Below are 26,190 nucleotides of genomic sequence, written 5' to 3'. Positions count from 1 at the left end.
GCCGGTTGGCAGTTTAGTAATTGCCCATTTAATATAAATAATGGTGGACAGATATTGCATTTAAAAGCACGGAAGCTTTCCGTTACTGAAGGTGATTAAACAAGACAGAAACCTTACAGACACACTACCCTCTCACTAGGTTTCATTTGATGGACTGTGAGAGTTGGCAGCCAGTGTCAGATTTTGCAAAGATATCTGCTGTGTTCTGTCATAATACTGTCGAAGACCCATCTGTTTTAGGGAAAGCCTCAAATATATTATGAATATGGTGTAGATTGAGGTTACAGAGAACTTTACTAGTGTATAAAAACCTTGTAGTGAGAAAATTGACAAAAAACAAACACCAGCACAAAGGGGACAGGATTACATCCGTCAGGTGGAGAAGGCATGCATTATGGGAGTTGGGGGTGGGTTCAGTTCTGGAAGAAGGTAATGAGGATTAATGATTTGAGTGTATAGACTGCATATTTATTCAAAGCGCTGTCTTCAGCTCACTCTGGTGAGCTAGTGTCCGTCTGTGAATTTAGTATTAAATTATATGCACCATCCTGAGACATTCTACATGCAAGGGAGAGAAGAAGAGAGAAAGAGAGATGGAGATGTGGGGGAAGGGCTCTGGGCTTTGCCTTTGTCCCAGCAATGTGTGCCAAAAGAGATTTTATTATTAATTAGTGCATCACTTTCTTCATGCAGGAGCAGAGAGAAAACAGATATATAGATAGACGGACGGACGGACGGACGGACGGACAGGCGGACGGACGACAGACAGACAGACAGACAGACAGACAGACAGACAGACAGACAGACAGATAGAATACTGATGATTTTAATAGTTGAAGAAATGTGTGTGTGTGTTGAGGAGTCTTCATCATTCCAGTATAAAAGCATGAGTGAGGAGACAGTGGGCGTTGAGCAGAGCTGGGAAAACACCATTATAAAACAAAAATGACTCTGAGCAGAAAAGTGAGGGGTGCGCATGCATGTGTGTGAGAGTGTGTGAGTGTGTGTGTGTGTGTGTGTGTGTGTGTGTGTGTGTGTGTGTGTGTGTGTGTGTGTGTGTTCAAGTGCTATATGTTCATTATGTCTCCGGTACAGTGGTGTCAAAACTCAGAGGCAACAACGTTCCTATTGCCTGAAAGTGTGCTGGTGTGTGTGTGTGTGTGTGTGTGTGTGTGTGTGTGTGTGTGTGTGTGTGTGTGTGTGTGTGTGTGTGTGTGTGTGTGTGTGTGTGTGTGTGTGTGTGTGTGTGTGTGTGTGGGTCTGTCTGTGTGTTTGCACTGGTTTTTGCACTGTATATTGGCACCTACATGCCAGAAGTGCACAGATTACACAAAGACAGTCTGAAGTAGTATAAGGACTTCGAAAGCTTCCTGTGCAAAATATTTTTCTGGCAAAAATGTGTTCATTTGCTTTATTGTGTGGACTTGGTAGAATTTGAAGTCATTGATTTGAAAGTAATGCAAGTCTGTTTATAGAACTGTGCAGCTCGGCTCAACATTAAAATTCTTTCTGTCTAAGTGACAGAATGTAATCTGTGTGATTTTTGTTTTTTTCCCTGTCTTTTATCTACGATAATGTTAATTATTAATGAGAACTCACATCCCAGTTTTCCATGTTCATTTCCAAACTTTTTAATATTGTCTAATATTGCCATCTTTTCTATAACCAAGCCCTTGCAATCCACTGTCAAGTTACATAAACTATCATGTCGATAATCTATGACTTGTCATCACTGTATGTGATTAGTGTCATTCTCTGCATAAAATATGTTGGATAATACGTCTAAACCAATACATATCCAGCATTTCACGACACTATCAATATCAGTAATTAATACTCCTTCTGTGAGTAAAGATAATTCCTTCTAGTAAAGATAGTTTCAGAAAACATACATTTAAATGCAACACTGAATTATTTTATTATCATTATTATATTACTAATACTATAAGGGGTATTAGTACATCTTCATATTATTTACCCCTCTGTGTGCATGCTGCTTGCTAAGTCTCTGTTTATTTTTTCTAAATCGAATTAGGGGGTCACACAGCAATAAGGTCTCACTGTGCTCTGTATCCTTCACACCAGCATGGCCTTTTCTGATAAACTCATTACTGATTATGTGCTTGATAAATGGATGTACATGTGTCATAATGAGGATGGATTTGGTAGCAAGAGGCTCACAGGGCTTAGCAGGAGGGATTCATTCAGGGTCTAAGGACTGAAATCTTGTTATACGGACCAGCGGCACTTTTCCAGCTGTTGCATTTTTGTTGATGCTTTCTTCTGCTGTGACAAATATTCTGTGCTTTGCCACTTATTCCTGACATGATGAGCTTCTGATTTGCTTGATTTAATTTGAGCGATGTGAAATGGCAGAGAGCCAGATTGGTTCAGCTGGAAAGAATTTTGTATTTGTACTTGCATTGGAAAAGACCTATTGTAATGTTTTTAGAAAATTCTCCCTGATGTTACATGTCATCTTTATATTTCCATTCCTATTTTTTTTTTTTTTTTATCGTCTTATACTTAAAACATGGCTTACCTTGGTATTCATACACTACATTGCCAAAAGTTTGCGGACACCTGGTCATAAATATGGTGTGAGCATTTTGAGAATCGCATTCAACATTTAGTCCCATTTTGCTCTTATAATTCTCTCCACTCTTCTGGGAAGATGTTCCTCTAGATTTTGAATTGCGCATGTGGAGATTTGTGTTCATTCCCTGATGTAGGAGAGGTGAGGAGGCCTGTTTCAATTTATCGCAAAGGTGTTCAATAGGGTTGTTTGTATAGTATGTTCAATAGACTTTTGTTTAAATAGCGTATGAATATACAAGAATAACTTTTTCCTTACTAGCCTCCTGGAACCACACAGACAAAAGAAAAGTGTTTAGAGTATGTGGGCACTCATATTTAATCATTACATATTATTATTATTATTTATTCAATATTTCACTACATTAGTGTGGGTGTAAATTACTTTACTGTTCACCCACACTTTCATTTACATCCTCTATTTTATATTTATTTTTTTATTTTTTTTACACAGATTTATGTTCTTAGTTTCCAGAGGTCATGGAGTGTCTGGTCTGTGAGCGAAAAAGGGATTTAGAGGTTTTTTTTATTTATTTTTTTTTTATCGATGTGTCGTGCATCTGCACTGCAGCTGCTGAGTCTGCGCTTTCATCAGCTCTGATGAAGTCTTTTTGTCTCCCTCATGTCTGCCCCCAACACTCTGATCTACCCTTCATTTGTGATTCAGTAAGCATAAGTGCACTACTTTCGTGTGTTTTGGTTTGAGGTACCCCAAAGCAATTAAACCAGATAATATTAGAAGGTCTCACTAATTGAAAATGAAAGCAGGTTAGAAAAAATAGAGGACTAGGAGATAAAGGATAGATGGTAATTAAGGTTGGATATTTGCTATGGAAATTGTGTGTGTACGTGGAGGGGCATGTGGTGGTCTCTGTGATGTGCAGTGGAGCGGGACATTGGGCTCAAGTAGTGTGTGTCAGTGTGTGTGTCTGTGCAATATGGATTCCATTCGGTGTAGCATGAAGAGCTGGAAAAATGAATGGTAAGGAAGTACAGGATGAATAGAAAGGGTTCATAAATATTTTGGGAAAGTAATGGGGGGGTGTACATTGGAAAAATGTTCTGCATTTAATAGTTCAGAATGGGTGAATCTGTAAATCAAATCATATAATAAATAATATTCTTTATAATAATCAATATTTTTGCCATTTATTAACTACAACATGATATAGGGTATCCTTTTTGTCTATTATATTTTTCTAGTACGCTTTTTCAGTCATTGGCTTTTTTTTTTTTTGGAGTCACAATAGAATAGAATAGAATAGAATAGAATAGAATAGAATAGAATAGAATAGAATAGAATTAATTTTTTTGCCTGATCTATAGATTGTCTATTTAAATATTCTAGCACATTGTTCTCACAATGGTCAACGTTAAGTCAAGTGTAATTTATTTCCTTGTCAATGAGCCAGCTGTCCATTTGGCATGGATTACTGACCTAATTCCCTGCAATGCATTGCTGGATATCATGCATACAGTAAACCTACTGTGGGTATAACACCTGTTATGTTGCATGAATAGTGTATCATATGGATTGAATGTGTGTACAATATGCTAAAATGTAAATTATGACTTGTCACATGCTTTTGAGATATAAACCTGCATATGCAATGATTTCCATAACAGGCTTTAGGATAGGTATAATACCAATATTATGAATTAAACTTAAACCAGTGTAAACTACTTAAACATAAAAAGTACACAAATTCTATGTAGCGTTTGTCTATTTAGTGTTGGACATATTAAGTATTATTTAGTCATAAGTTTAATTATATTTTTTTTATTAATGCTAGAGTCCAGTAACATGGAGGTTACAGTGTGTTAATGTTGTATACTAGAGCATTGGGTTATCTGTAATAATGATATTTTGGTAAATGTCACTCCTGTGCAGTCAGTGTGTATAGTGAAAAGCTGCAGGGATTTGGATTGTGATCCTGCTTCTGTCCTCTCATCTTATCTCTTCATCTCATATCCTCATCTTTTTCCAGCTCTCTTCTATCCACTAAACACTCAAATGATCCATATAGCACTTTGTGTGCACGCCATGTGAGAAAATCTCCTTGCTCATTCCAAATTCAGCATTCATATTTAATATGTGGGTAATTTTTTTTCCGTAAAGGTGATGTGATTGACAGCTTCATTTGCTCAGTGAGAGGTGACCCTTTTTTTTACTAATTTAATTTCTCCGTCTTCTGCTTTCTGTGATTCTTATATGAGAGAATTTAAATGCCAGTAATTATCAGTAAGATGAAGTGACAATAAACGATGTCGCAGTGTACACACAGATCAAGCATTATGAAAAGTATTAAATAAGACGTATGAGTTCAGGTGGCTTTACAAGGATATTGTCTAGGCATCGATCCGAATGGAAAGAGACGCTGAGAATACTTGTAAACTGGTTTGATTTCTTGTTTTAGACCTTGACCAGTGCTGGGCTGAGTGAACGACCCAGAAAACCAGCATGAGTTTCCACAGATTTGATGCATAAACCCTGATGTGAAGGGTTTTGAGCTCTGTTTCTATTTGACTACATGTCCAGTCCACTGCTGCTTTTGCTAAACACCTTTTTATGATCTCTTTACATTTTGTTTCCTTTTGCAGAAGTTACTGGAAATGTTAGTGTTGTAGCTTGTTGCGCTTTAAAAAACATTCTTCTTTTTCACGACCAGGGTGGGTTTCGTCTGCTGTGTAAGGGTTTAAGAAATGGCACAGGCCAGAAACCTGCAGAGGAATTGTGTTGGTAGAAAAGTAGCAACAATTGGCTTAGGAAAGTCTGTGGACATCCCCAGAACAAACAAAAATTTGTGACCAGTGATTTTGGGGAAAATTTTATATAATATAAATTTTATATTATAATTTTATGGCCACCACAGATCCCACAAGAACCGTGAAAGAAACTGTTTAAACAAATTGTCTTTATACCGTAACAGAGCAAACCAAATAAAAAATCTATAATTTCAAATGTATAATCTGCATTGTTAATGCTAGTTGTTTTTAATGTTTACAGAAGACCCCGATTTTATCCACAGCTGCGCTCATAAATTCAACAGAGACAAATAGCAGGAGAATTAGCATTTACTTAAATACAAGCTAATAAGGTAGATATACGATGCATTTTGTCATGCTGCAGCCTGAAACTACAATCTTTCAGATTGATTTTTTTCTTATTAATCTAAACTCTAGCCTTTAACCTTCTCCCAGGTTTTGAACTTTGAGTAAAAGCTTCCCAGCATTTGCCCAAACGCCCTGTTGTCATAGCAATCAACATCTTAAGGTGTTTCCCTGGGAATCATTTTCATATTTAACAGTATTTCAAGTCTCAAAGACCTCATTGTATATAAAGACCCTGTCTGCATCATAAAGCCACTCAGTGCTGCTAAAAGAAAATAAAAAAATGCAGTTATTGTATGTAGATGACTTGTGTAACATGGCTGATTCTAGTGTAATTGTTTTGGTAATATGTCCTAGGTTGATGGTTTATTAATGTTATGTTGTTCTGTATTTAGGGTTAATCTGATAAAAAATATCGTTTTCTTGCTCACCACAGATTTTTTCATGTCAATTAACAGTTACACACATGCACTACCTGGTCAAAAGTATTGAGACTCCATATTTTTCAGCCATATGTGGTTCTTCTCCAAACTGTAACCACATAATATAATAGTTTAGTTTTTAAATGCATAAAAAAATCACCACACATCTGCATATTCTGCTATTAGTCAGCTGACCCACATGATATTCAATACAAAAAAAAAAACAGCTGGCCCAAAAACCACTCTCCTGTATCAGCATGCAGAATGCAAATATTTACTGTTCCCTGCTAGAAGGGTGACAAAAATCTCATATATGCAACTTCCAACCACAGCATTTGGTTGGGGCAGATGAATAAATTAATATTAAGGTGAATTACTGTGGAGGGTTGTTTGCATGTCCTTTTGCATATGTTGTTAGACCTTTAAAGGCAACATGGTTTGAATATAAAGTTTAATTCAAATCAAAATGTTTAGAAAATGTAAGTATTTGCTACAGTAGCTATGACCCATGCTGGCCATACTGTAGCCATGATGTTGGAGGAGACAATCTGCTGCTTGTGAGCTGCCAACAAGCATATACTTGCTTCAGCCACTTGGCCATAGATTGAATAGCACTTGAAAACATGGATCAGTGGCATTTATCTCAGTAATGAAGTCTGGTGTCAGCTGCCATGTAGCCTATGCAGAAAAAACCCACACACTGCTAAAATTGTGTATAATTTTGTGCACTTACTGAAATTATTCATCCTGATTGAACACTAACTTCAAAGTAAATTTGCCCATGACTATGCAGTCATAGGCTGTGGCATACGGCTTGTAATGTGAGATAGGTAACTTTGTCAAGTATATATATTTTTTTAGATTATGCTAAAGTGATCAGAGCTGTACTGTACTATTTTCATAGGCTAGTTTTACTGTGGTACATTGGTTAATTCCTCACTAACCCTATCTCACAGTGCACAGACATTTTATTTTGCCTAAAATATGGAAATCATCCCAGACAAGCAGATTTCGCTCTGCTTGCGCTTAAATTATGGTACCTGTACTAATTTTGAGGGCCAAACTTGATGTAAGACCAGGAATACATCCCCTTTTTTTTTTTTTTTTTTACATCAAATTCTTATACTTTTTGGGAACCAATTGTCAATTTCAAAATACAACAAAAAATCATTTTATATAGAATTACCTTGGAATAGCTACCTAACTATTTTGAACATTTTGATGGAGATAGAAAACTGAGCATTATTTTAAATCCACAGTCCCCAAACTCACAATCTTTAAATGATATTTTTTAAATCGCTAACTACTCAAAACTAAAATACCTTAAAATACTTTTGTAATACATTTGATTGTGTATTAAAATTTAATATTATTATACAAATAAACAGCCTTCTAATTCAGATGTAATTTAAAAATTACCAGTTAATTTATGTTCTAGTCAAACATTTGTATTGCAAAGTGCAATTTATCTGGTTATATTTAACTCCGTTTGTACAGGCAAGAGATCTGTAATATAGGTTAGTATGCCAAAACTAAAAATGTCTCTTGAAATATCAATATATTTTTATATCCTTGCAGTATTACTGCATATTTTAACTCCTGCAATTTCTTCAGATGAGTTTAATTTCTCTTTTTAAACTCAGAAATAATATAATCGAAGCCCAATATTCCAGATTCTCCCTAATTATACCATGCTTTCACACTGAGCCAAATATTTATTGCTATTGTATTTCACTCAGTTGTTTCTCTACTACAGAATTTCACTCTTGGCAATGACTGACAAGCATACACTAAGTCCAAGACAGAAAAACATGTCTCTTCAATTATCATCAGTTTTGCTGAATTAAGGTTGGTTGCACAAGTGTAGCTTAACTGCCCTTTCAATTTCCATGCATACCCTTGCGCTGTGGATAAGTGACCTCAAAAATATGGAGGTGAACACCAAGGCTCATCAATAATGCTGGGAACGCTCATGCTTTCTATTAATTAGCACCATATCCTTGAACTCATTGGATTGATTGGGTAACTGCTTGGAGAAATGCCCACTATTAATTTCCTAATATTATTAAGTGGAGGTTAGGTCAACTTGGGAATTAATCTTACGCTTCCAAACCAGATGAGTGCAGACGAGACAGACTCTTTATTCTGACTCTGGCTATATCAGTATGCTTTGAATTGTAACATACATCACAATTCCAATGCTACCACTTCTTACAGGCAATTTAGTTAAAAAAAATCCACAGGGAAATTAATTGTATAAAAAAGATAAAAAAGACAGCCTGTAATGTATTTCCTTGAATATAAAAGAGAGCCCCAATGCATTAGAAAAAACTAATACATGGTTATGTTTGAGTTTAGTAGAAAAAGTAGAAATGTGAGCAAAAGAAAGAGAGAGAGAGAGAGAGAGAGAGAGAGAGAGAGAGAGAGAGAGAGAGAGAGAGAGAGAGAGAGAGAGAGAAAGAGAGAGAGAGCTATAAATGAGATGTGTTAAGAGGAAAATGTGAAGCCTTGAGCTGAAGACTAGTTCAGACAGCACTCAACACCTCAGCTCCAGGAGGTCTCTGTTGCTAACTTTAGGCTAAGGTTAATTAGCTCCATTGAGGGCCAGAGAGCGCCTGCCACTGCACAAACAAGCTTATAAACCTGGCCAAGACTCTGAGCAACCTCACTCTCTTCCTCATATCCAGTCTCATCACTGGACTCCTTCATATCCTGTTCCCTCTACTCATATCACTATGATTAACCCTGTCACATGCACCGAAAAAAACAATAAACAATAAAATGGAACATGTCAGAAAATTAAGATTCATTTTTAATTGCTTCTGATCAATAAATGGTATTTGGTTTATTGCTTTTATAGCCATGTCTTAGTGTAGTAAATTACAACACACTGTGATTTATATGGTGAATATTGATCCTGTTTGCATATTTCACTGGCTATTGATTTTCATATCGACTTTGTTTTGGTTTTTTGTGTTCGCATATGAAAACCACCGGCATAGCAACCAACATTGCATAGTTGCCCTTAAAATTAAATGAATATAAAAATTGAGGGGGGAAAAATGCCTTTTTATGTGTTAGAATTACAATGTCAAACAAGCAATACTATGCTAGCATTATAAGGCTAATAAGGGCTTTATGAGATTATACACTTTTACAAGGGAATACTGTATATATTTTCTTGTATATACTAGAAAAAACAACTAGAATTTAAACAGTTTATTTCAGTTTCGTTCGTCATCTCTGTCTCGTCTGCTTCCTTTTTTGGCGAGGTGAAAAGTAAAAAAAAAGTGTGAAGGATGACAAAGATGGTGTAATTGTAAGATGAAAGGTGGGAAAAGCAAAGGGTAGTGACGTAATTGCAAGCTGTGCAGATGTGTTTTGTACACAGCAGGGACTCGGCTAAGCTCCAGCTTACTTCAGATTCAGAACGATCCTTTAGGGGTGTGTTTCAGATTGTTTAATAGATGTTAGAAATTCTCTACAATGGTTGTGATATATTTTGAGGGCTTTGTGTGCACTATATGAGACCTAACCAAATAAATGCATCTTGCATTGCATGCTTAAATGTAATGAATTTTCCCACTTTGTTTATTTTGCATTTGTGCCATATGAATCTCTAACTAGTTTACATTAATTAGAATCACAGGCTTTTTGGGCATGCAGTGTAACTAGCTGTAACAGCTGCAGGAGTGGTTTAGTTTCCTACAGGAGGATGGTGTTTAGGGAGAAGGTACAGGTTTATTGATTAATTTAGCACACCTGGGGCCTTTTCCCTGTATATTTATATTTTCTTTCCTTCTTTCTTTCTTTCTTTCTTTCTTTCTTTCTTTCTTTCTTTCTTTCTTTCTTTCTTTCTTTCTTTCTTTCTTTCTTTCTTTCTTTCTTTCTTTCTTTCTTTCTTTCAGAAAGCTAAGCATGTGCGTATTCATGTGCAGAGACACCATGCTACAGGCACAAGGATTGAAGAAAAAAAAAAAAACCCAGGATTCAGTTTTTTTTTTTTTTTTTTTGTAGAATATTGCAAAATTATTTTTATTAAACTACTATAAACCTTTGCTAGCCAATGTTGTAGTTTGATGCATACATAACTCATTTATAGTCATCAGTAAGGTTTTTCTGGGATCGATAGTCACGAAATACTTTGCATTGATGGTTCAGAAGTTAAGGTTCTGCCCTATTGATCAGAAGGTCATTAATTCAAATCACTGTTCTGTCGAGTTTTCTGTTATTCCCTTATTCCCTTTCTTGTGGTGTCCTATCATGGCTGAGCATGCACTCTGATCCTGGTGTTCTAACAAGCCAGGATATGTAAGGCAAATATAATCAATATCTTCATGAATGAGCATAAAAAGCAACTAGAATTTTAACAGTTTATTTCAGTTCATTTGGTTTTACGGTTACTTTCATACATATAAATGAAATTAAATCCCTTTTTTTTGTTTTTGGTAACCTGCTCTTGCAGGCCTTTGTGAGTCGCTTAATGTTTAAAGACTATATTTTCTTTAATCTATCAACACCAATGTACTGTTTTGACTGTTAGATCACATGCTTTGCTGCTTTTCCTAATCTGGTCTTTTTTTTTTCTTCTTTTAGTTTTCCCTGGCTTCCCTCCATCTGCTCAAGCTTTTAAATAATTCATTTTTTAATTCATTCTCCATATTGCTTACTTGATTTTCAGTCACACCTTTTCTGTGATCTATAGTCAGGAAAATACTTGGCATTGATGGTTCAGTATTTAAGGTTTTGCCCTATTGATCAAAAGGTCATTAATTCGAATCACTGTGCTGATGAGTTGCCGTTTGGTCCCTTATCCATCTCTTTCTGGTGTCCTATCATGGCTGACCATAAACTCTGATCCTGGTGTTCTAACAAACCAGAATATGTGAGGCAAATTTATTCAATATCTTCATGAATGAGCATCTGCCTTTCTTTCAAGGTCAGGTGGAGAAGTTGACAAGGCTTGACCATGTTTTTATTTCATGACAAACTGATCTTTTAATTTCAACAGAGATGCAGTATGTCAATGGGAAGACTTTTTTCCTTCTTATCTTTTTTTTCCTGGCATGTCTGCTGTGTCCTAAGTTGGCAGCAGGTGTCCTGAGACACAAACACCACCTGCTCATTTTTTTAAGCTTCAGACAGTTTAACATAAAGAACTAGCTTGATAAATAAGCTGTATTGCCAAGCACACAAATATTATACTTATTAAATGAATTCTGACATTCTGCACTTCAGCTTAGTGTGATGATTTTATTCATGAAAATATAAGTTATAGAAATTGTTTAATTATATAGTGAATGTTAGAAGGATGTTGGAGTTATTGTAGAGATTGCAGCATGTTGGAATAATGATTGGGACCTGTTGCATGTTGGGACTTTCCTACTCTGTGTACCATGAAATAAACTTTTCCTATGCATTAGATGCAAAATGTGAAAAATACTATAACACAGAATAAAGATGGAAGACAAGACGATGATATGAGATGAGATAATTATATGCTTTATATAGTAGAAGAACATGACCTAAATTCTGAAACCTTTAACTTCCCATAAGTTGAAGGACAATAGGAGGATAACAATATGTACTATCAATATTATGTCTCATCAGTCAGGTGCTGTGTGTTGAGGCTGTTCATCAGTTAGTGTAGCATTTGGATTCTGGTTATAATCGATTTGTTATTTCAAATTATAGCTATCATTAGATTATCATGAGCAATCAACACTTAGACAAAGGATTCCTCATGAGTACATTATATAGTTAATATTCCTGTCTTTTTAAGTGTTCAAAAACCGTTAACAAAAGGAAACCTTCAGTTTTAGAGCTAAAGCTATCAATATAGAAAAAGAAAAGGAGGAAAAATTTTATTTGTCACATACACATACATACAGGGTACGACATGCAGTGAAATGCTTTTTACGGCGGTCCGGCTTAAAATGGGGTGAAAAAGGAGAAAAAAAATTAAATAAATAAAAACAAGGCAGATAAATAAAGTATAAAAACTATATAAAAATAAGAATATATGAGGATGGATATATATATATATATATATATATATATATATATATATATATATATATATATATATATATATATATATATATATATATATATATATATATATATGTATGTATGTATATACAGTGAGGAAAATAAGTATTTGAACACTCTGCTATTTTGCAAGTTCTCCCACTTAGAAATCATGGAGGGGTCTGAAATTGTCATCGTAGGTGCATGTCCACTGTGAGAGACATAATCTAAAAAAAAAATTCCAGAAATCACAATGTATGATTTTTAAACTATTTATTTGTATGATACAGCTGCAAATAAGTATTTGAACACCTGAGAAAGTCAATGTTAATATTTGGTACAGGAGCCTTTGTTTGCAATTACAGAGGTCAAACGGTTCCTGTAGTTTTTCACCAGGTTTGCACACACTGCAGGAGGGATTTTGGCCCACTCCTCCACACAGATCTTCTCTAGATCAGTCAGGTTTCTGGCCTGTCACTGAGAAACACGGAGTTTGTGCTCCCTCCAAAGATTCTCTATTGGGTTTAGGTCTGGAGACTGGCTAGGCCATGCCAGAACCTTGATATGCTTCTAACAGAGCCACTGCTTGGTTATCCTGGCTGTGTGCTTCGGGTCATTGTCATGTTGGAAGACCCAGCCTCGACCCATCTTCAATGCTCTAACTGAGGGAAGGAGGTTGTTCCCCAAAATCTCGCAATACGTGGCCCCGGTCATCCTCTCCTTAATACAGTGCAGTCGCCCTGTCCCATGTGCAGAAAAACACCCCAAAGCATGATGCTACCACCCAAAAGTTCTATTTTGGTCTCATCTGACCACATGACTTTCTCCCATGACTCCTCTGGATCATCCAAATGGTCATTGGCAAACTTAAGACGTGCCTGGACATGTGCTGGTTTAAGCAGGGGAACCTTCCGTGCAATGCATGATTTCAAACCATGAGGTCTTAGTGCATTACCAACAGTAACCTTGGAAACGGTGGTCCCAGCTCTTTTCAGGTCATTGACCAGCTCTTCCCGTGTAGTTCTGGGCTGATTTCTCACCTTTCTTAGGATCATTGAGACCCCACAGGGTGAGATCTTGCATGGAGCCCCAGTCCGAGGGAGATTGCCAGTCATGTTTAGCTTCTTCCATTTTCGAATGATTGCTCCAACAGTGGACCTTTTTTCACCAAGCTGCTTGGCAATTTCCCCGTAGCCCTTTCCAGCCTTGTGGAGGTGTACAATTTTGTCTCTAGTGTCTTTGGACAGCTCTTTTGTCTTGGCCATGTTAGTAGTTGGATTCTTACTGATTGTATGGGGTGGACAGGTGTCTTTATGCAGCTAACGACCTCAAACAGGTGCATCTAATTTAGGATAATAAATGTAGTGGAGGTGGACATTTTAAAGGCAGACTAACAGGTCTTTGAGGATTAGAATTCTAGCTGATAGACAGGTGTTCAAATACTTATTTTCCTCACTGTATATATATATATATATATATATATATATATATATATACAGTGGGTACGGAAAGTATTCAGACCCCCTTAAATTTTTCACTCTTTGTTATATTGCAGCCATTTGCTAAAATCATTTAAGTTCATTCTTCTTCCTCATGAATGTACACACAGCTCCCCATATTATCAGAAAAACACAGAATTGTTGACATTGTTGCAGATTTATTAAAAAAGAAAAACTGAAATATCACATGGTCCTAAGTATTCAGACCCTTTGCTGTGACACTCATATATTTAACTCAGGTGCTTTCCATTTCTTCTGATCATCCTTGAGATCGTTTTACACCTTCATTTGAGTCCAGCTGTGTTTGATTATACTGATTGGACTTGATTAGGAAAGCCACACACCTGTCTATATAAGACCTTCCAGATCACAATGCATGTCAGAGCAAATGAGAATAATGAGGTCAAAGGAACTGCCTGAAGAGCTCAGAGACAGAATTGTGGCAAGGCACAGATCTGGCCAAGGTTACAAAAAGATTTCTGCTGCACTTAAGGTTCCTAAGAGCACAGTGGCCTCCGTAATCCTCAAATGGAAGACGTTTGGGACGACCAGAACCCTTCCTAGAGCTGGCCGTCCGGCCAAACTGAGCTATCGGGGGAGAAGAGCCTTGGTGAGAGAGGTAAAGAAGAACCCAAAGATCACTGTGGCTGAGCTCCAGAGATGCAGTCAGGAGATGGGAGAAAGTTGTAGAAAGTCAACCATCACTGCAGCCCTCCACCAGTCGGGGCTTTATGGCAGAGTGGCCCGACGGAAGCCGACGGAAGCCTCAGTGTAAGACACATGAAAGCCCGCATGGAGTTTGCTAAAAAACACCTGAAGGACTCCAAGATGGTGAGAAATAAGATTCTCTGGTCTGATGAGACCAAAATAGAACCTTTTGGCCTTAATTCTAAGCGGTATGTGTGGAGAAAACCAGGCACTGCTCATCACCTGTCCAATACAGTCCCAACAGTGAAGCATGGTGGTGGCAGCATCATGCTGTGGGGGTGTTTTTCAGCTGCAGAGACAGGACGACTGGTTGCAATCAAGGGGAAAGATGAATGCGGCCAAGTACAGGGATATCCTGGACAAAAACCTTCTCCAGAGTGCTCTGGACCTCAGACTGGGCCGAAGGTTTACCTTCCAACAAGACAATGACCCTAAGCACACAGCTAAAATAACGAAGGAGTGGCTTCACAACAACTCCGTGACTGTTCTTGAATGGCCCAGCCAGAGCCCTGACTTAAACCCAATTGAGCATCTCTGGAGAGACCTAAAAATGGCTGTCCACCAACGTTTACCATCCAACCTGACAGAACTGGAGAGGACCTGCAAGGAGGAATGGCAGAGGATCCCCAAATCCAGGTGTGAAAGACTTGTTGCATCTTTCCCAAAAAGACTCCTGGCTGTATTAGATCAAAAGGGGGCTTCTACTAAATACTGAGCAAAGGGTCTGAATACTTAGGACCAAGTGATATTTCAGTTTTTCTTTTTTAATAAATCTGCAACAATGTCAACAATTCTGTGTTTTTCTGTCAATATGGGGAGCTGTGTGTACATTCATGTGGAAGAAGAATGAACCTAAATGATTTTAGCAAATGGCTGCAATATAACAAAGAGTGAAAAATTTAAGGGGGTCTGAATACTTTCCGTACCCACTGTATATATATATATATATATATATATATATATATATATATATATATATATATATATATATATATACACACAAAAAAATGCTTATGGCAGTGTGCAGTTAAACAGTAAACAGTAAACAACAGTAAACAATTTAAGCATGGTTTTTGATTGTCCATAAAGTGTCCGTGTGCGGTCTGGTGTGGTGTAAAGTGTCTTTGTGCGGAATGGTGTGGTATAAAAAATGAAAAAAATATAAAATGTAAAGTGCACTGTGCTGTGCGAGTCCAGTGTCTAAAGTGTCATAGCACGAAAAGTAAGATATGTGCAGGGAAAAAAGGTCTGATGATGCAGAGAGTGGGCCAGTTTTTTAGATCCTGGGTGTTTCCTGGTTTAAACTCCGAATGGCCTGCGGGTAGAAGCTCCTCCTCATTCTCTCTGTGTTTGCTTTCAGGGAGCGGAAGTGTTTCCCCGAACGCAAAAAAGAGAATAAAATTTTTTAGCTTGCAGTATAGTAGGAGTAATATTTGTTCAACTTTTGTTTGTTATTTGCTTATTTTTTATTGCTTTTTGCTGTCCATTGTCTGGATGGTGTGGTCATTCTACTCTCTTCCTTGAATTTGAATAATCGGGCTTACTAACTTACTATATTGCTGCATTATCTTAATATATTATTCTGCTAATTTGAACAAATAACCCCCAGAATTGTTCCACATAATAATATTTGTACACTGTATTTATTTAATATGGTGCATTCAATATGACAGAAAGTCATAAAAGCCTACTGAAGCAAAAATATGCTTGTCCTTCTTGTGACCTTGAGGTCTCTGTGTGGTTCTAAGCACATTCACCAAATCTATAGGCACCCAAAATATATTAAATTCTTGGAGTTGTTTTACTTCGAGACTTGAAAACTTTTATAGACAGGTGAAATCACAATTTCTTTCTCATGATAAACTCAAAAATAATGCATGAAACAAAATAAGTATTCAAAATAATAATAAATTCTTAAAATTCTTAATAGTCTTAAAACATACTATTTTGTTTTTGAAAAAGTGTGGTTTTGTTAGGAAGGAACAAAATACAGTGTTAATAGCAAAATATTAAATATGTTGTTATGATATGTTTTTATTTTCAGAATGCAAATTTTAGGATGAAAATCAAATACCACTAAATAATAAGCATAGATTTATCTGCTATCGATACATGTAGGGTATACATTTAGATATAAGCTACTGTATTTATAATTTTATTTGTCTCTCTCTCTCTTCCCCCCTCTCTTCATGCAGGGTTAAGCACAATGGTTGGTGATGGTTCTAATTAATTCTAAAAATGTAATAAAATCAAACACTATGTCCAGCTGATGAAAGAAAAGAACTTTAGACCCAACAAATGTCCCCAACCTCCAACAAAGATGGAAAATATGTGAAATTAGATTTGAATACTAAACATAAAAGCCAATAAGAGAATGAAGCCTTTAATGGATCCAAAAGCAGTGGGATGCTGTTGAGAAAAATCATTGTACTTGTGTGACATGAGTGCGGAAAACAACATAGGGAGCCCTTGTGACAGTATGCATAAGGAAATAAAGAACAACAATAAGCAGTCTTTTGTCTATACTGATGGAGATGCCAATGCTAACCAAATCCCCATGGAGGAAAACCACACTGAGAGGGAAGGTTTAATACCTCCCCTGTTGTCACAAGGCAGCACTCAGGAAAGGATTATTATTTGGGGCACACATGCCCGCAGCGAGGACCCAGAGCTGGAGGAGTTTGAATTGTTAGAGTGTCAGGAGATGGAAGCTTTTCTAACAGAAAGAGACGTGAGGGATCATGATACAAGCAAAGAACGAACAAAGAAAGACTTTTGTCAAAGACATTCTGCCCTCACATATGTGGACATAGGCAAAACAGACCAAAATGCCAACCACAGTGAGGATATAGATTTAGATCAAAGCACTCAGCCTCTGGACCTCAGGACGTCTGCCTCTCGGTCTGGAGGAAGGAGGATCCTAAGAGAGACACGTAGTAACTCCGAGAGCAATGTCTTCGTTCCAACCTTTTCAACAGTAAGCAACCTCAGTGGGAGCTTGGCCAGCGCTCTTGAAAGTGCAGGAAATACACAGTGTCCTTCTTCCCTATCCAGCAAAGCTACCTCAGAGAAGTGCCGGTTTCAGCAGCCATCCACAAATAAATCCCTTATGCTTTCCACACAGAGCAAAGAACAACCCAGAAAGAGGGACCAGATTCATAGTTTTACAATTCTGCCTCAGGATCCAACACATGAGAGTAGATCGAGCACTGAAAACGGCGACTGTGTGACAGACAGGCAGTGCTGGAGTACAGAAAAAAGCTACAAACCGCAGGAGAATGTCCTGTCTTCCAAATTCCAGAGAAACTTTGAAAGAGTGCCACCTTCTTGCAGGCAGCTTGTACGTCCACTCTCTCCAGGAATGGAGCCAAAGTTAAACTCAGGACATCCTGCATACAAAGACAACCCCAGAGGAGAACAGCCTTCCCCTTCCTCAGACAGAGGTCCTAATAACAGCCCCTATCACCCAGACCTAAAGGACCAAGTGCAGATTAACAATAATAATACCCAGTCTCTTAGCTCAGGCTCAGGGATCCAAGCCAGCCAGATTTCTACCAAGGTAGGCACCATCCTCAGAAGGCAGGGTTCAGCTGAGAATACAGCCAGTGCCCTGGACAGGAAGAGTCTTTTGAGCCGCAGAGCATACAGCAGCCCTACCAGGCCTTCAACAATTTCATCTCCTAAAAGTACAGGGTCTCCTCAGAGACAGACTCCAAATTCTCCTGGGAGATCCAGAGTGCCTACTCGAGGCCCACAGCTGGGTTATGGTGTTTCTCAAGGGTACGGTTCTGGCCTGAGGACTCCGGTCAAAACCACAATTAACATGAATGTCCAAAGCCCTGTACCCCAACAAAGCTCTACGGCAACAACATCTCCACCCAAGTGCCCCCCAAAGCCCAAAAGTGTTCGACCTAAAATCATCACCTATATACGCAAGAGCCCACAGATTAAGCCTCAGGCCACTGATAGTGCATATGAAGTCTCCTCACTGCCCACCAAACTCTCAACCTCCACAAGTTCTCCAACCCCCAAAGCACCAGCAGAGGACCCTCCTGGTGCTCCAGTGCTGAGTGCCTCTAACATCCTGTTTGACAAGTATCGACAGGAGTTGCAGAAGGTTCGATATATGTCTCCTGAAGCAGCAGTGTCTGGGACAAAGCCTTCTAGCCATACTATGCCCAACAAAGCCATAGGAAGGACGAACAACATTTATGGCTCGCTAGGCAACAGATATGTGCCTGCAGCGGTAAGGAATTTCCACAGCAACAATCCAGTTGATTCATTCAAATATGCAATATAAATATTTTATACAATTTTAGCTTGTATTGGCAAGTGTTAAGAATTGTAAGGTCACCTTGCTTGAAAAAAATTATAATGTCTTCACTCATTTGTCACTCTTTGGATAGTTATGGCAACTAGAAATAAATCTATATTATTAAGGTAAACATTAAGCAAGTGCTTGACACTAAGAAGCACATTTTATGATGACTATAAAGATGGTGCTTAGAAAAAAGCAAGAGAAGCAGTGGCTTGTGCATTAGATGAAACAGTTTTCAGTTTATTGCGTCCGTCATTGTTTTTTTTTTTGTTTGTTTGTTTTTAATCAGGATTACCTGCCATATTTTTTTTTACAGTTATTGTTGCCCTTTTGTTCATAGGCACAATTTATCAGTCCACTTTTACCACAGTCAATGAAAATTCTTAGGGTTGTGTTTTTCTCATAACAGATGACAAAATAGTAGTGGCTTCGTATTTTGTGTAATGCTGGTATCAGGGGGATCAGGCACCTACCTGGTATTGCATATTACATATTAGTGTTCTTAAGCCATATACAATTTTGTTTTTTGATTAGAATGTATAAAAAAATGCATGCATCTTAAAACAACTGCATTAAAAATATTGTGTTTGTCTTTTGCCTCATTTTAGATTTCCTCTGGAGCCAAGGATCTCCCAGAATCCCAGACAGTTACTCAAGAAACAGGGGGATTAATACAACCTCCTCGAACCTTAAGACCCCAGCTTGGTGTGGGTGCTGTCAACAAGTCTCAATCTGCTGCTGCTGCTAAGAGTAGGATCTTCACAGCTCAAAAGTCACCTCTAGCTCTCAGTCAACCTGTACAGGCAGTGACCCCATCAGTGACTCCACAAGCCACCTCATTAGTGACCCCATCCACTCAAAGCCCACCAGAGTGTTCAGGTAATGCCAGTTTTATTTTACTACTGGGAAAAAAACAGAAATGAAGCTACAAAAAATGTATGGGAATTCGTAAGAAATGCATGAGTCTGGTGTGGAGATGTGGTAGATTGGAGGTGAAAAGGTTAGAGATACAGAGCAGAACCCTTTAACACTTAACTGGACAGTTAATCATTATTAAGTTGCCATGGGAGAAAATGTTCTCTGATGGAATGTTCCCCCTGACAGAATTTAGCTGTTTTTTGTGGAGTGTAGGTGCTGCTGAATTTTTATATGCTACAGAAGCATCCTTTATTGCGCGTATATGTTTCCCAGCATATTGAAAAGCTGAATTATTATTATGTATTTTGGTGCTAATTAGACAGAAGCACACTACTCCATCTTTTCCAACTTACATTTTCATATCACTGAGCCATGGGGTTGATAATGTGCATATCATTATATTATGCCTTCACCAAAAAATGATAGATGGGTTTTTTCCTGTGCTGTGTACACCAGGGGATCTGCAAGTCTGTAAGGTGCAAAACAAATAATATTTTTACAGCATCACTTGAGGCAGCCTTTTTTACATGTAGTCGTGGAAAAACCTTTTGCAATGTGGGTTTTGTTGCTCTGTTCTCTTTCAAGCAGATCAATCTCACAACTGAGAGTGCACACGTTAAATGAGAAGCTAAGGCTGTATAACAAGCTGAATAGTAGATAAAAGAGCAAAACATGTCAACGAAAACTTGTTTTTAGCTACTGCTAGCCAGTTAGATTTAACTGTTATGTATTGATCAAATAGCAGTGCCTGTGTACTGCTGGCCTGCTGCAGTGTAATGATTTGGAACAGCACTCTGAAACCCACAATTGTTTAAAGAAAATACAGTTCAGGCAAACTAAGGGCTTGAAAGTAGAGTACTGGAAATATTGTACTAAAAGAGAAATTTGTAATATGGAGAAACTAAACAACACCTCCAGGTAGTCATTAGCCTACTTAAATTTTTTTTAGCAAAAAGCAAACAGAATACTTGAGAAAATATGTTTTGCACTATTTTACATAGTAAATTCAGTAATTATGCTACAGTTGCAAGTGCACATTATGAAAGCACATCTTTTTTTTTATATATATATATATATATATATATATATATATATATATATATATATATATATATATATATATATATAATAAACATTTCATTCATCATTAGTTGGCATTTGATAAAGCAGAGAACATGCTGCTTTGTAGTAATACATTCATGCAATTTAAAGATTAATGACATATCAATGAATTTAAAATTTCCATAATCAAAAACGGCATTCATTTACCGGTAAATACATTTCAAATATTCAAATAACACCTTTTAGCCCAGTAAAGGAAGGAGATCTCTTTCTTCCTTTGAAAACTCCTACACAAAGTCAAACTGCTTCAGAAGGTAATAATCAAGCAAAGCATTATGAATCTTTAATTTGCTCTGATGGGAAAGCAGATGCATGTAACACAAGGTTTGGAAATGAATGTTTATGAGACATCAGTTTTCCCCCCTAGACTATGGAGAGACAGAGGGAGGTGGTGGGGGGTAACGATGGTGGGAGGGCTAAGGGAGGAAGCTGGAACACATTTATCTTTAATGATCACAACTTTTGCTCCAAGGCGAGAACTAGCTGCAGTTTCATTAAAAATCCTGATGTGTGTGTGTGTGTGTGTGTGTGTGTGTGTGTGTGTGTGTGTGTGTGTGTGTGTGTGTGTGTGTGTGTGTTTGCGTGCACCTCATACACACATATGCAGTTTCTTCACAAAGAGTTTTTCTTGAAATTATGGGATCAGAGAATAGAAATTAAAGACAGCTTGAGAGAAAGCCATGATTTGTGCTCCTCTTGAGGTGCTCATTCAGAATGCATTATGCAGCACTCCAGTTGCAAGATTCGGTGGAGGGAGAAGTAGAAAGGATTTATTTCCGAAAGTCAGAAGAGGATCATACTCGCAGCTGCCCCAAATCATTGCCCGATGCAGGGCCAGCCGTCTCCTAAGAAAGGTGGCATAACTTCACCCCTAGGAATATAGCGCATGTTTGTATGTGTTGCGATTTCTTTTAATACATTGCCTTCCATCTTAAGATGCATTTACGATGTATGGTTATGATCCTGAATTTTGCAGTTGTAGACAAAAAAATCACCCATCATACAAGAATTCTTCAGTCAGAAGATTGGCCTTTTTTAGAGATAAAACTGTGGCAGCAGCTAATTTAGTTCCATTGTTCCTTAAATATGCTGATGATGAGGTTCATAAAGGGTTTAATTAAAAAAAAAAAATAAAAAATCTGTGTGCTAGTTGCTCTGATGCTTTTCTAAATACCATCATTAGAAGTATGATAAGATAAGATTATGAGAAACCCCCAGACCAGTTACAAATATAAAACTGGCAACAGCAAAATATACATTGGAAAAACTCATTACCTAAACTATTTTTGCACAGTGTTGTAGAGTTAGGTCAAGAATAAAAGTAATAATATTAAAAGACCACTGTAGACGCAGAAAGACAGTGAGATATAAGCTTAAGTCAAGGTGTTTGGATGCAATGAGGGGGCTCACTTGGGTACTTGAGGTTTGCTTGAAGACTGCTGTCATGCTCCCAATACAAGACCCATGGGCACATAATTTATGCTCCAGGTTTTCTGAAGACCTTCAGTTTTTGACACTGTTATATTTAACACCCTTTAGAGCATGCCAGAGCGAGAACATGCTTTTACAGCTTTTGCTGGTGGAAAGGGCTCAAGAAATATGCAGAAGGTTATAAAGTGTTAAAAAAAATTGCTGACAATTCAGTTATTTGGTTATTATTCAGGTGATGCAGACCAGGGCTTTTTGCTGGAGTTTTAGAGATATCTGCTGTATGTAGGAAGCTAGATTTTTAGTATAGCAAACAATGATGATCAGATGGAACAATAAAAACAAATTCTGCACTTTGTAGAAGGGGAAAATGTAACCGAAGCAACTGCTGTACATAGGATCAGACAATGTTGAAGCTTATACAAACTAACCAAAAAAGAATGTCGGGACCTAATGCATTTAAGATATTTATGCACGTTTATGCACTAGGGATGGCCCCAAATAGTCAAAGATTCGATGCTTTAGCCTGATTCGACTACCAATCTCACATTCGAATCTTGGCAGAGGTGTTATAAAATGCGGATCATGCCATTTTGTTTATATGGGGGTGCTTAATGTCTGATTTCACATAGAACTACTGGTTTTCTTAAAAATTTGTTCATGTACAGCTTGATAGGATATAAATTAAAATGTGAAAAAAAATAGTATATTTTAATAAATATTTTTAATGTGCATGAATAAATCTGACCACCTCTGTTTCCCTTTCCGTGATCCGTGACCGACACAGAAGCATCTTGGTGGCAGGGATTTAAATATTTAACAATGTCTGGGAGATTCTGTAAAAATATATTCTGATCTAATTTAATTATGTAAATTACTTTTTGATTGTTTTTCGGTGCATTGATGTCATGCTGTGCTTGTGAAATGCAGAGATGGCAAAAGTACCCATTTCACCAGATAGTAACGAAAGTAACGAGCCTGGTTTGAAAATGTAAGAAGTAGAAAATACAAATATTTGTGTAAACAAATGTAGTGAGTGAAAGTAAAAAGTTGTCCAAAAATAAATAGTGAAGTACTTATACAAGAAAAATCTACTCAAGTAAAATAATAAGGTATTTGTATTTCATTACTTCCCATCTCTGGAGAAACGCAAATCCAGTTGTTATTTATGGTATTTTTTTTTTAGGTTTATTTATCCAAAATGCTTTTATGCATTCTCTTCTATATCTTTGAGTGATGTTCTATACACACACACACACATACACACACACACACACACACACACACACACGATTCAACTATCAGTTGACTATCAGTGCTGCTCTCTCTTACAGGACATGTTAGAGATACTCTTTGCCTTAGTTTCCTCTAATGACTTTTTGTTCATTTTATTTAGACCAATGGAAGGCACAATCAGCAGAACTGGGTGTCAAATCCCTTTTGCCCAAACCAGCGGCATCAGGCCTGCGACCTCCTGGGTATTCCCGCCTCCCCGCAGCACGCCTTGCTGCCTTTGGCTTTGTCCGCAGCTCCAGTGTGTCCTCTGCCTCCAGCAACCATTCCACTGACAGCACACGAAGTGATCCGTGCAGACCAGCACATCGTAAGTTACTGAGAGATTGTAATATGCAAATTACTTACCAAATATAATTTTCTCTATCTCATGATTTATTATTTGTGGTTTTTTGGACATTACATTATCAACCACAGCCCATCGGTTGATCATGCTAAAATTTGGCACCCCTTTTCCCTTTAAAGAAATCGGGAAGGATCCCCATAGGACCACTGAACAGCTGATATTTTGGTGGTAGGGCATTCTCAGTACAGCAGAGACATACATTAGATATAGCAATAGTTTGTGTGTTTTTACATCAGTTGTGTTTAGCATTTAAAAAATGTGTCAAAAATGTGTTTTGGCCAGTTTATTAGATACATCTACCTATTTATAGCTTGTAAGGATTTATAGACTATAGCTCATTTATTCCCATAGACAATGTCATGTGCTATAAAAAAATAAAAAATAAAAATTTATGTCAGTCTCTGACCACAGGATTTTTCTTGCCTGGCTATTTTTAGTTGACATTCTGTTCTGTGGTATTGAGTTGTTTTAAAATCAACTCAGGGTCACTGCTGTGCTGAAAATGATCTATCACACAAATAATATGTGTACTGTGATGCTTATTTTAGGCCATTTGTAACAATGGACAAGGTAGCTATGGCTTTGCATACATAAGAAACTGGCACTGTAGTAGATGGCTTTTACAGTTTTTTGTCCCTGATTGACACTTTTTAGAAAAGGTTAGCTGCTTCCACCATGTGTTTTTAATGTAACCTACATAAGTGTTGTTATTTACAGTTGGTTGCATTTATTGTCAGTGTGTCCCAAAGAGTCTTTGCGAATTACGTCATGGTCACCTGTCTATCAGGACTTAGAACCTTTTAACTATCATAGTAGAGTAGGAAAAGTGAGAGGGAGAGTGAAAAATGAAAAAAGTGTGGGGGGTGATTGTGTGAAATCTCTAGCTAAGGTGTGAGAGACTGGAATGAGTAAAGAAACCAGCATGGGGTTTAATTTTAACAGCTTTTTTTCCCTTCTTCTCATATGGTAGGCTGAACCTGAGAATGCGATCGCAATGCAAAGAGCTAAATAGCACTCAGTCAGCAAAACATAAATACTCCCGCCATATATATCACAGTTTACATCTAATAGATATTTAATGTAGCTCTTCTTTTACATATAAAATCCTCTTATCCCTTATCTAATCTGCTCAGCAAGACAGATTAAAAAATTCATATTTTCGCTGTATGCAGAAGATTATGGAACATGCAGAAGCTATGTTTGCGATGTTTATAGTGCTGCCAAATTGGGCTTTTTAAGGCTGCATTGCTTAAGGCCAAATTAATCACTCTCCTGACTGCATGCTATGACCAATTATAAGCTCTAGATGCTAATTATGTTGATTGCTCTGTAACTAGAAAAAAAAAGGAACACTGGTTAATTGATGTGTGGTGCCAGCAGATTACACCAGTGAAATGCAATTATATCCCATACTGTAATGTCACTCATAACACAAGCAATATTTAACCCAAAGAGTTTTTAAACCTTATCTTACTGGTACTGAATATGGCCTACCTTTTACTCCACTGGCTTGCTTAAATAATAAATATCTGCAGTATAACACAGTGGACTAAATAAGCCCATGTTAAAATATGAATAAACATGCAAAACAAAATAACAAGAACAAATCCACACTATTAAATATTGGCAATATGTGAATTTTGCAGTGTACCACCTGATCCAATCTTTGTAACCCAAACCTCAGACCATTTTGCCATTACATTAATACATCACATACTAGACCACTGACAAACATGTGTTCAAATATATACATTACATGCATTGATGTATCCACTGACAGTCAACACGCCTTATGAGAACCTCACACATAGATCATCTACTGTATCTCCTTAAGCAAACAGAGCTTCTGGGGTTACTAGATTGTATCTTGGGCTGGTTGTAATGGTGCAAATTATTGATCCAGAATTGTCAAAAGCACCTTAGTCTCCAGTGAGTTCAGGCCTCTGAGACTGAATGAGGCTTGATCGATTTGCGAGTTCGAGCCGATAGGGCCAGGCCAACTTGTAATTGGATAAATAGGTTTGAATTGTGGAGTGTGGAATATTATTGCAGAAGCAGGTGGATTGATTAATCTGTCATTACAGCCAGTCCTGCTTTAGCCTTAACTCACTATTGATCTCTTACGTCCCTCTTAATGTATATCCAGTCCTCTACTTTAATACTATGCCACAGTACATGGACTGTTTTGGCAGCAAATGGAAGACCTACACAATATTAGTCAGGTGGTCATAATGTTTTACCTGATCAGTGTATTCTGAATGCAGTATGTTCACACAATTGAGTTAATATTGGGTGACATTTTAGACACAATATGGTTTTATTATAGGCCAAATAATGTACTTTGTTCATAGAAATAGATTCTGAAGCTAGCTTACATTTATTTGTACATTTTTGTTAATG

At 37.4% G+C, this 26,190-nt stretch overlaps 1 protein-coding gene across 4 annotated transcripts in view; it reads left to right on the top strand.

The window, feature by feature from the left end:
- mtus2a (microtubule associated tumor suppressor candidate 2a) overlaps positions 1-26,190 on the top strand; it is a gene marked incomplete at its 3' end in the record, with an annotated part of 59,436 nt that overhangs the window by 11,296 nt on the left and 21,950 nt on the right. For all 4 annotated transcript variants that reach the window (XM_083568086.1, XM_083568085.1, XM_083568084.1 and 1 more), the window contains exons 2-4: positions 16,561-18,611; positions 19,292-19,562; positions 23,548-23,754. In XM_083568086.1, the coding sequence (XP_083424212.1) occupies positions 16,806-18,611; positions 19,292-19,562; positions 23,548-23,754 (2,284 nt within the window). In that variant the 5' untranslated portion in view covers positions 16,561-16,805. The remainder of the gene's footprint in view (positions 1-16,560; positions 18,612-19,291; positions 19,563-23,547; positions 23,755-26,190) is intronic.

Source organism: Silurus aristotelis, assembly GCF_946808225.1.
Source record: "Silurus aristotelis genome assembly, chromosome: 18".
Taxonomy (NCBI): domain Eukaryota; kingdom Metazoa; phylum Chordata; class Actinopteri; order Siluriformes; family Siluridae; genus Silurus; species Silurus aristotelis.
Note: the sequence above shows the minus strand (reverse complement) of the source record. Positions and strands in the feature narration are given on the sequence as shown.